The sequence below is a fragment of the Sarcophilus harrisii genome, chromosome 3 (assembly GCF_902635505.1).
Source record: "Sarcophilus harrisii chromosome 3, mSarHar1.11, whole genome shotgun sequence".
Lineage (NCBI taxonomy): Eukaryota > Metazoa > Chordata > Mammalia > Dasyuromorphia > Dasyuridae > Sarcophilus > Sarcophilus harrisii.
This window is the reverse complement of record NC_045428.1, coordinates 431653358-431665454: the sequence shown is the minus strand read 5'-3', so window position 1 is coordinate 431665454 and position 12097 is coordinate 431653358. Positions and strand designations below refer to the sequence as shown.

The 12097-nt window shown below is 35.5% G+C and overlaps 1 protein-coding gene across 1 annotated transcript in view; it reads left to right on the top strand.

Moving 5' to 3' along the window:
- The window catches only part of KL (klotho), a 55439-nt gene that overhangs the window by 31523 nt on the left and 11819 nt on the right, over nucleotides 1-12097 (top strand). Inside the window, exon 4 of the mRNA XM_003764513.4 lies at nucleotides 10222-11323. Within this exon, the coding sequence (XP_003764561.1) occupies nucleotides 10222-11323 (1102 nt within the window). The remainder of the gene's footprint in view (nucleotides 1-10221; nucleotides 11324-12097) is intronic.

Below are 12097 nucleotides of genomic sequence, written 5' to 3'. Positions count from 1 at the left end.
AGGCTTAAATTGAAGAAAGTACCATACAGATGTAACCTAAATGACATCCCTTATGAATATGAAGTGGAGGTGATAAATAGATTTAAGAGATTAGATCTTTTAGAGTATCTGAAGAACTATAGTTAGAGGTTTGTAGTTTTGTATAGAAGACAGCAACAAAAAACATTTCAAAGAAAAAGCAAAAAAAGCAAAATGGTTGTCTGATGAGATTTTACAAATAATTGAGAAAAAAAAGGAAAGGAGAAAAGGAAAGATATATCCAATGGAATGCAGAATTCCAGAGGATAGTAAGGAGAAATAAGATTTTCTTAAATAAGCAATGCAAATAAGTTGAAGAAAACGATAGAATGGGAAAGACCAAAGATGCTTTGAGAAATTAGAGGTACCAAGGGAAAGTTTTATGCAAAAATGGGCATCTTAAAAAACAAAATGGTAAGGATTTAACAGAAGTAGAAGATATTAAGAAGAGATGACAAGAATACACAGAAATATATAAGAAAGAGTTTAACATCACCCAAAACTACATAGGTTACAAATCTAGAGCCAGATATTGTAGTTAGTGAAGTCAAGTGGGCCTTAGAAAACATTGTTAGCAAGGCTGATGGACTTCCAGCTGAACTATTTAAAATTCTATTAAAGGCTTCACTCAATATGCCAGCAAATTTGGTGGCCACTGGTTTGTAAAAGATCAGTTTACGTCTCAATCCTACTCAGGAGGGGCAATGCCAAGGAATGTTCCAATTACTGAAAAATTATGCTCATTTCACACCAGCAAGATTCTGCCTAAGATTCCGTAAGCTAGACTTCTGTGGTATGTGAACTGAGAATTACCCAAAAAACAGGTTGGTTTTTGAAGAGACAGAGAAACTAGAGACCAAATTGCCAACATTTACTGAGTTAAGGAGAAAGCTAGGGAGTTCAAGAAAAACATCTACATCAGCTTTGTTACTACACTAAAGTCTGTGTGGTTCACAAAAAAATGTGGCAAGTCCTTCTCCTGATGGGAGATGAGCTCACTTGTCTCCTAAGGAACTTGTATGTGGGCCAAGAAGCCACAGTTAGAACTGAATATTTGAAAAGGAGTACAAAAGGAGAATAATATTATCACCTTATTTACCTAATTTATATACAGAGTACATCATGTGAAATGTCAGGCTGGATCAATCAAAAGCTGGAATTAAGATTGCCGAGAGAAGTAGAAAAAATCTCAGATATGTAGATAATGTTATTCTGAGGGGAAAAAGTGAAGAGGAATTTAGAAGCATCTTTATGAGGGTGAAAGAGGAGTGTGTAAAAGCAGGTTTGAAGCATAACATCAAAAAAATAAAGATCTTGGCAACTGGTCCCATCACTTCCTGGCACATAGAGGAAGCAGAAATGGAAATGGTGTAAGATTTTGTACCTTTTCCCTCAAAGATCACCACAACTGGCAACTGCAGCTGTGAAATTAAAAGATGCTAGCTCTTTGGAAGGAAAGCTATGACAAATCTGAACAGCATACTAAAAAGCAGAGACATCACCTCGCTTACAAAGCTAATCAAAGCTATGCTTCTTTCAGAAGTAATATATGGTTGTGAGAGTTGGATATAAGGAAAGCTGAATGCCACAGAAACTGTGCTTTTTTGAATTGTGGTGCTGGAAAAGTTTCTTGGACTTTTAAGAGTCTCATGGATAGTAAGGAGAGCAAATCAATCAATACTTGAAGAAAATAATTCAGACTATTCATTTGAAGGTCAAATTCTGAAGCTGAAGCCTAAATAGTTTGGTCACTTAATAAGAAGATGGAAATCATTGGAAAAAGCCCTGATATTGGGAAAGACTGTAGGCAAAAGGAAAAACGGACAGCAGAGGATCAGATGAATAACTTTGAATATGAACCTGAATAGACTTTGAGAGCTGGTGGAGAATATAAAGACATAAGTGATAGTCCATGGAGTATCTGTAAAAATTAAACACAAGTGAATGACTTAATGACATATATTTGAGACCACAAATTTTACTACTGACTCCTTTCTTGAATATATTTTCTGTCAATTTCTGTAGCTTTCAACTGATAATCTTCTCTGTACTTTCAATGGTATTATGTTTGGGAGATGTATGTAGATATTTTTCTTCAACTCTTTTCATTTTTTTTAGATGATAATAGAATATAAATTTACCAAGCAGATAAAATTTGTATCAATTTTAGGTAGACCTCATCCCTAGTTAGGGAACTTGTCATTCCTACATTTTAAGTTGTGTCCAGAAATCTAAATCTCATTCTTAGACAATATATTTTTATTCAATTGTTTATTTCCCAGAAATAGTACATTCTTTTAAAGGTGCTTCCATTGTAAGGGAAATAGACTTTATTTGATAAGTTATAGGGAGCTATAGGAAGTTTTTGAATTGGGAGCAATAAAAACACAATTGAGCTTTAGGAAGATTTATCTGGGGAAAATAGGCATTGTGGTGGGCTGAAGTAGACAGAGATTGGAACAAAGAGTTAATTAGGAATAAAATGTGAGAACCAGATTGCTGACAGTGGGATGGAAGAGAAGGGGATGAATGTGAGAAATATTACAAAGACAGAAATAATAGACTCTGGGACTGAATTTGGTAGGGGCGGGAAAAGGAAAGAGTAAAGGATCATTCTGTGATTTTTAACTTTGAGTACTGGGAATAATGTGGTTCAAGAATCCTAAAGCATAGGTTATGATGAACTCTGTAGTGACAATCCAGAGGAGACCTCTCTTACCAGCTAGTTTCCAAATGCTCAAGCTCTGTTATCTGTTAACAATACCCTTATCTCTTCTGGTCCTGTATTTGATCTCTCTTTTGTTACTCCAGTCCATTATTAAGCTGGACAGGTTTGTTTATCAGTCTTGCTGTGAGCGCTCTTCAATCAAGTTATTTTTCAAAATCTATGCCAGGAGCATATTTTTCCTAGCCCTAAATCATTCTTAGAGACAAAACTCTTTTATGAATTGAACTAAATATCACTTTTCTTCTCCAATATTTTTTCAGTTGCTGCATGCATTCCCTCTAAATGGAAATGAGGAGCCCATCTTTCTCTCAGGCAACTAGTTATCTCCTAGAACTCCCCTTTGTTGTCCTGAAAGTCTCATGACTGTGGCTCCTTTCTTCCATCCAGGATACTGTTCAGTCAGAGTCAGCCCTTTTAAGACTGCATGGTGCAATAGAATGGGCTCTGGATTTGAAAACAGAGCACAGGGCCTGAAGTCCTGGCTCTTCTAGTTAGTTGCCATGTGAGTACAGGCAAATAATGTAACCTCACTGGGTCTCAGCCTTCTGATCCATAAAATGAGATGGTTATACTTGATAGTTTCTAATGTTCCTCATATTATAATGTCCCCATATATCCATGATTTTATAATCTTCCTCTTCATGAGATTTGTTACTCATTATTTGAAATGTATGGAACTGTGCCTGAAAGATGAGGTGATATTGTCCCCCACAGATTCTAAGCTTCCATTCACTTTCATTGGACAATAATTGAGGATCCAGTGAGCCATCAGTATTGGAAGGGGAGAAAGAAGTTTTCATCTCACCTTCACTTAAGTCACTTGCCGTGCTAAAGGTCATAGTTTTTGGAGTCAGTGCCTGTATCTTCTCTTTCAGATGTTATTCCCTACCATTCACTGACAAGGAAAGAAGAAACTGCCTTTAGAGTTGGGAAGTACAATTAGTGAGTGGCCCAGGCAGTGACATCTTTACTCAGAAACCTTATCTTTAGGAACCAGATCAGCTGATGTGATTTGGAGAAAGAGTTTTGGGATGGACTTAATGTCCATTGAAATTTGTTTGCTTTCTTTAAGACGTTAGGATAGAGAAGTGGAACCAAGAGCATGGAGAAAAGGCAGCAACTTGCCTGAGCTCTCCCCTAAACCCCTCTGAACACCTTTACATTATCCCATAAAACAATTTCAGGAGTGGTAAAACCCACAAAAGGATGGGACAAAATAATTTTCCAGCCAAAGACAACTTAGAAAGTCAACAGGAAATATTTGGTGCACCTGGGTGATAGTGGAGCATAGTCCAGCACAGGTCATGCCAGCACAGACCAGGTCCCAACAAACCTGGAGCAGCTTTGAATCAACAGCAACTGCAGCCCACAGATAGGAGGAGGATGAACAGCTGATCAGAACATTTTGGGGGTCTCTTTGCTGGCATGGGGGACAGGACTCTGTTGCTTTGCCCATACTTGGATCTGGGTCTGTGGCAATCTCAGGGTGAGGAGGACCACTAGCACACCAGAGCTTGTGGTAGAACCAGAGTAGGGATCCTCATCACTTTTCCATGGAAGAAAAGAATGCTCTTGATCAATCATAGATCAGAGCACAGGCCAGGAGAATAGTAAAGACAGCTCTCCTTAAATCATACTATGTTGGAAAAATTGAAAACTTACAGGTCTCTAGAAATATCTCTGAAAACAGCTGTACAACATGGGGCAGTGTGCCTTCTACCCTGGAAGCAGAGAGCCCCACTTTGATAAAGAATTGAAAGTTGAGAAATAGATTGGGAAAATGTCCAAACAACAGAATAAAACAGAAAAAAACAGAAAAAAATAAAAACAGAAAAAGAAAGTTACTCTGATGACAAAGAAGATCAAAACACACTTTCAAAGAAGATAATAAAGTCAATGTTTCAGTATCCAAAGCCTTCAAGAAAAATATGGTTACAGGTCATGGAAGAGCTCAAAAAGGATTTTGAAAATCAAGAGAAGTAGAAGAAAAATTGGGAAGAGAGATGAGACTGATGAGTCAACAGCTTGGTAAAGGAGACACAAAAAATACTGAAGAAAATGACACCTTAAAAATCAGACTAGGTCATATAGTAAAAGAGGAACAAAAATTCACTGAAAAAAATAATTCCTTAAAAATCAGAATTGAGAAAATGAAAGCATAAGAATTTCATAAGAAACCAAGAAACAATAAAACTAAACCAAAAGAATAAAAAAGAAGACAATGTGAAATATTTCATTGGAAAAATGCCTGACTTGGAAAATAGATCCAGGTACCTTTAGCCAACTTCAGAGCCTCAAAAGAGGCATTTTCAAAAGAAACATTTAAAAGAAAACTAAAATATCAATAACTGCACATTAGCCACTAAAATTTATTATGAAAAGTCATAATAAATACTATCTTAAAAATTACATTAGTGTGGAAGTTAAACTAAATAACCTTTAAGGGACTTTCCAACTCTATACTATTATGTAGTCTTAGAGAATGTAAAAAATAATTTCCTTTGTTGGGAAACTGGAGAGAATAATTCTTAAAGAATTTTATGAAACATGAGAAATTATTTAAAATTTTATAAGCTATGTAGAAAAACTTCTTTTCTAACCTAAAAAAAGATAGTTACAAAGAAAAAGGAATATTTCTCTATAAAATATTTCTTTGTTTAAACCTTTTTGTGTTGGAGAACATAACAATGGTTTCTCTTATAAATTTTAGGGCTTTAAAAATATAACTTTGTTATCAATTAGTCCCACAGCTACCTAACACTTCATTTATTTCTGTTTATTATCCCAAACTGTTCCCATTTCTTTGGCATTTTTAACATTTGTTCCTTTTGTTGTTTTGACTCTAAAACACAAATTGATGTGAATGGTCATATAATTTAACCTTTTACATACTAGGCCTTTAATTTAGTTTTGTTAAGTTGGAATTTTTTTTTTTGATAACAACATTCAGTTTTATTTCTATGTATTTTGTTTTATGCATTTAAAAACATGATTGTGAGAAGAGGTCACCCAGAATTCCGAGAATGGCTTCACCAGATTGCCAGTCCATGACACCAAAAAGGTAAAGAGCCTGTACTGTGATAGAAACCATTCCCTCTTTACCTGCCTTTCATGACTCATTGTGAGCTGGAGGTGACCCTGAAGACTATCCCAGGGAGGACCATCTCTTGCATGGCCCAACAAGCTGGAGAGGTGCCTTCCACAGGCCAAGCAGCTGCTTAATGTGTCAGCCATTCAAGCTAAGATTGCAGAGGCTCATCACTAGTTGTTTGGCCACCAGCCTATGAATGTTTTTGACCACAGTAACACGTGACTACTAAAATGGTAAAGGGTTGTAGTCATTGGCAGTGGAAAGATTCACTTGACTGAAAACCCAGGTTTTCTAATATACTGAAATATATATGTATATTTTTAACCTAGACTTGAGGAGATTGACAGTTTTGTACTCATACTGCCTATGTCCTTTCATCAATAGTCAGAAAGGACAATATTTACTTTAAAAGACCTTGGTAATTATCACTAATTTTTTTTTGCCAATTTTTCTGCTTGAAGACAGGTGAAATTGAAGTCAAGGTGAGTTTATATGTTTACTTTGAAACTTAAGGAATAAAAGAACTTTGCAATATTATCTCATACCTATCAGACTTGCTAAAATGATAGAAGGGGAAAATAGCAAATGTTGGAAAGGATGTGGAAAAACTGGGACACTAATACACTGTTGGTGGAAGTGTGAACTGATCTAACCATTTTGAAGAGCAATCTGGAATTAACATGCCAAAAAGTTATTAAACTGTATATATACCCTTTGGTCCAGCAATACTACTATAATCAGGGGAAAAAAAAGAACCTAAAATATTTATAATATTTATTTATAGTAACTCTGTGGCAATGAACTGGAAATTAAACAAGTTGTGCATATAATTGTAATGGAGTACTATAGTACCATAAGAAATGATTAACTGATTGATTTTAGAAAAACATGGAAAGACTTGCATAAAATAATGAAAAGTTAAATGAGTAGAACCAAGAAAACAGCAATATTGTTCCAAGAACAACTTTATTTTGAATATTTTAAATATTTAAATCAACAGAGGAAGACACTATCTACCTCCAGAAAAAAGAACTGAAGTATATATGCATAATATGGTTTTACATATGTGTCTGTCTGTGTGTATCTGTGTTAAATGGTAACCTTCTGCAATGTAGGAGTGGAGGGAGGGGATGGGAGACAATTTGGAACTTAAAATGTAACCAAAAAGAAACTTAAAGAGTAACAGGAGAAAGTTCATTACCTAATTTAGGAAAGAAGGAAGTGGTAAAAAAGTGGTATAAAAGAAACATTTATATAGCGCTTATTATGTTCTAGGCACCATGTTAAGCACTTTACAAATATTATTTGATTTGATTCTCACAAAACTACAAAATAAAATTCCATTTTAGAGTTTAGGAAACTGATGCAGACAGAGGTTAAACGACTTGCTAAGGGTCCCATAGCTAGTAAATACATATCTGAGGCCAGATTGAACTGTGTTAAGATCTGCCCAAATGAAGTGGGAGAATTTTTGTTAATGTAAAGAAATGTTTATGCTCCATATTTACATTCTATAATTTGGGAACCAACCGATTTGGGTGTATAATTATGACTAAACAAACTGATAACCTATTTAAATAAACTCTGTAGCTCTTGTTGTAATTATCTTACAGATTTTTCCATTTAAATTTCTCATTATCATTAGGACTGAGCCACTTTGTAAGAGGGCAAAATCTATATTTAACACACAGAAACCTAGGTGGAATAGTGGCTTGTACCTTTCTTTAAAATTACCTTAGAATACATAAAGAATTTACTCCTTTTTAGGCAGCTAGGTGGCACAGTGGATGGAGTGCTGGGCTTTGGGGCAGGAAGATAATCAACAATAAAACTCCACAGTTTATTTAGATAGACAGTTCATTTAATCATAATTATGTACATAGATGGGTTGATTCCCAAGTGATAGCATTTCTTGTACATAACATAAGCATGACAAACATTTACTTATATTAACAAAAATTTCTCTCATTTTAATTCAGCAGATCTGAAGGCAACATTTTTATTTTCCTCCCCCACTATATCCTGTATCAGAGCTCTGTAAGGAAAAAAAAAGTATGAAAGTTGAAATTCAATGTCTTTCATTTTTAAAAAATCTTTTTATCATCCTTAAAGGATCCATTACAAAATTCCTTGATGTTTGGCAGAGTTTTGCAGAACCTAACGTCATTTCTAATTTTAAAATATTTTGTAAAAATACATTATTTCAAAAAGCATATCTGATGGATTACTTACAAAAAAGGAAAAAGAAAAGCTCAAATACTGTTTTTCATATAAGCTATCATTGAGACTAAAATTAGAAATATGGCTGCTGCCATTGGGAATCACAGTTATAGCATTTTTACTCAATTTAGGGTTCTTTTAAAAGCTAACCAAAAAGTTATTCACAAGATGTATATTTTCCTTTCAAAAAAGGGCATGCAAACATTTTTCTGCCACAAGGCCAAGAAAACATGATTTGTGGATGCATCACAATGGAAAAATACTTCTGACAGCATTCCTGCAGGAGTAGGGGAAATGCATGCACTGGTAATCTACAAGGGACAATTCTCTAGAAAAGCAATTTCCCTCTGACATGCTGCTTTTTATTACTTTCTTTTCTAAGTGCAAGTACTGACCTCCCCAGAGAGAACCACAGCTGATTTTCAACAGCCCTATAAAATTCAACAGAACTTTTTTCTGCACATTCAAAACTGCGATTAGACTGACCCCTGCTTTTGGAATGAGAGTGGAGTAGAGGGTCAAACCAAGACACTTGAGCTCTATAAGGATGTTTTTTTTTTTTAAGTTTTTAAAAAAATGTTAAGGCAAAAGAAAATACTAGATGTTAAGTGTCATGCAGTTCTCATTTCTTGGAGAGAGTACTCTCACAGAACAATAGGCAGTGGTGACTATCCATATGGTTTTGTTATATATTTGCTATTTATTTTGTTATGTTCACTTGTTCTAATGATTCATGTTCATTTTGGGTACCTATGTTTTAAAATGATTAGAAATCATTGTTGACACAAAAATGCTTTTTTAAAAATTAGCTTTTACTTTTTATTTTAACACTAAAAGTTGTTTTGCTTAGTTTAGTATTGCACTAGAAAGAGTTGTTCCAGTTAGTTAGCAGGTATTTTAACTACTTTTCTCTAACACTATAGATCTATGTGTATCCCTGCTACTAGGGTGAAGTTTCTTCTTTAGAAGTGAGTTTAGAGGAAACTAGATTTAGAGGATATCACAGTATTTGTACTCCTTCCAGATATAGAAACAACAGAGTTTAGCATCTAGCTAATAAAATAAATAGCTAAAAATAGGAATCTATCAGATGGCAGGCTAGAGTAAGCTCTTCCCTTGTGGTGCTGTGTACCTCCTACCTTTTCTATCTCTTGCTTACACACAGTGGCCTCTAGTGACTTTCTGCCAGTATCTTCTGATCCCTGTTTTCCAGTTTTGTGGCAATGTCCTGTCATTTTCCCTTTCTCAAACCTCTCATACCATCCTCACCCCAGCCCTGCTCCCCACCTCATTTAAGGAGACAAACAGTTTGTGCAGCTCGCTACATGCATGCTTTGTAGTACTTGTTTATGCACAAAAATGCTTAGCTATGGCTCTGTCAGTGTGTACTTATTGGCACAAATCTCCAATAACAGGTAGTAAAGCAACAAAAGCTTAACATTGCATTAAGACTTTTGGGACATCTTGCCTTACTCTTGTGCACATAGTAATTACTCAATAAATGCTAATAGTACCTTAACATATATTTTCAGTTGACATTTGAACAAGCATGTATTTGTGACAAGGAGTACAAGTTTATGTTCATACATACAGATTTCTTCCATATTCATTGACTCTGGTTCTTAAGACCTGCTCATTCTATTGGGGAAAAAAAAAACTTATTTTTAAAAATTTTTATTATTTTAAATGATACATTTCTATGAATATGTTGCTTCCATCATTGAACAGTGTGTGTGTGTGTGTGTGTGTGTGTGTGTGTGTGTACTGTAATGTTGTAATTGGGAGACACTAAATAAAGCTTGGGTTTGTTTTTCTTTTTCATGTTAAGATGACGTTGAAGATTAGAAATATGTGCTTGTTTATAACAACTGTGTATGTAATAGACAGGTGATAACAAGAACATTTTTCTTTTTTCTTGGTGAGGCAATTAGGGTTAAATGCCTTGCCCAGGGTCACACAGCTAGTAAGTGTTAAATTTCTGAGGCTGGATTCAGGGCTAGTGCTTTATCGACTGCACTGTATAGCTGCCTCAGAGAGCAGGTTTTTGAAAAAACATGTATTTAACCGATTTTTTTTATGATTCATTGTTCTGCTTAATGAATTTCTATGCTTACTGTATTTTTCAGTACTGTCCAGTTAAAACTGTTTTCTTTATTTTTCTTAGGTAGATACAACTCCTTCCCAGTTTAATGATCCAAATGTTTATGTCTGGGATATCCATCAGAGTAAAAAGCTTATTAAAGTTGATGGGGTTGTAACTTCAAAAAGAAAACCTCATTGTGTGGACTTTGCTGCCATCAGGCTCCAGGTTTCTCTGCTTCGGGAAATCCATATAACTCATTTTTACTTTTCACTGAAGTGGGCCCAGATTCTCCCTTTGGGGAACCACTCTCAAGTCAATTATACCATCTTACATTATTATCGCTGTTTTGTAAGTGAACTCGTCCGTGTCAACATAACACCTGTTGTTGCATTATGGCAACCAGCCCCTGAGCATCAAGGCCTTCCCCTCATTTTAACTAAACACGGAGCCTGGGAGAACCCCCTCATTGTTCATTATTTTGGAGAATATGCCAGGCTGTGCTTTAAAGAACTTGGCCAGTTTGTTAAGTTTTGGATTACAATGAATGAACCTCACATACAAAATATGACGTATAACGCAGGACATAATCTGTTGAAGGCCCATGCACAAGCCTGGCATATGTATGATCAACATTTTAGAAGATCTCAGAAAGGTAAAATATCTATAGCTTTACAGGCTGATTGGGTAGAGCCAGCTTGCCCTTTCTCACAAAAAGATAAAGAAGTGGCGGAGAGAGTTTTGGAATTTGACATTGGCTGGCTTGCTGAGCCCATTTTTGGCAGTGGGGACTATCCATATGTTATGAGAGAATGGCTGAACCAAAGAAACAATTTCTTTTTGCCTTATTTCACTGAAAGTGAAAAGAAGCTAATCCAGGGATCATTTGATTTTCTTGCTATAAGTCATTATACCACTATCCTTGTGGACTGGGAAAAAGAGGATCCGGTGAAGTATAATGACTATCTAGAAGTACAAGAAATGACAGATAGCACATGGCTAAACTCACCAGGTAGGGTGGCTGTGGTGCCCTGGGGATTGCGCAAGATGCTTAACTGGTTTAAATCCAAATATGGAGACATCCCTGTATACGTAATAGCTAATGGAATTGATGATGATCCACATGTGATGCAAGACAAGATGAGGATATATTATATACAGAATTATGTCAATGAAGCTTTAAAAGGTAAGGGTTCCATGTTATAATGTGATAGCAGATTTTATATGTTATGAGTATATAATATCCTACTGAAGTATACACATTCATATTCTCAGACCTTAAAAATATGAACAATATACTCATGTTCTTATTATTCCCAAAGTGATGCCTGTCAACTCCTTAATTCTAAGCAAAAAATGATCAATTTCTTGTGACTTATACCTAGCAGATCATTTCAGTGTTTCTCAACACTGGGATCCAGGTTGTTAAAAGTTCAGTGATTATTATTTTTTTGTCTTGTCCACTGTGAAATCCCATTTGAGGTTTTCATGGCCAATATACTGACCTGGTTTGTCATTTCCTTCTCCAGTTCATTTTACAGGTGAGAAAACTGAGGCAAACAGGGTTAAATGACCTTCCCAGAGGCACACAACTAGTAAGTGTCTGAAGCCAGATTTAAACTCAGAAAGATGAGTCTTTATAAGTCCAGGTCTAGTGCTCTGTCTGCTTCTCCACCTAATAAGCTAAAAGTGGAAGGGCAAAGATCATGCTATTTAAACGTTATCTTTAAATCATGGAGGTAACCAAGGCTATTCCCAAACAGGTAACAGTAGATTTTTTAACCATCCTGAAAAGTGTCAGAGTATAAATCTTGTGACAGATTGTGTTTACTTCCTGAGGATCAGTTTAGCTAAGTAGGTAGAAGGATATTACTTGTACACTGGCCTCTAGATCATTAATTCATTGCCACAGGAACCCATAAAACAATGAAAAATACAAAGCAGCTCTTAGTCCTATGTG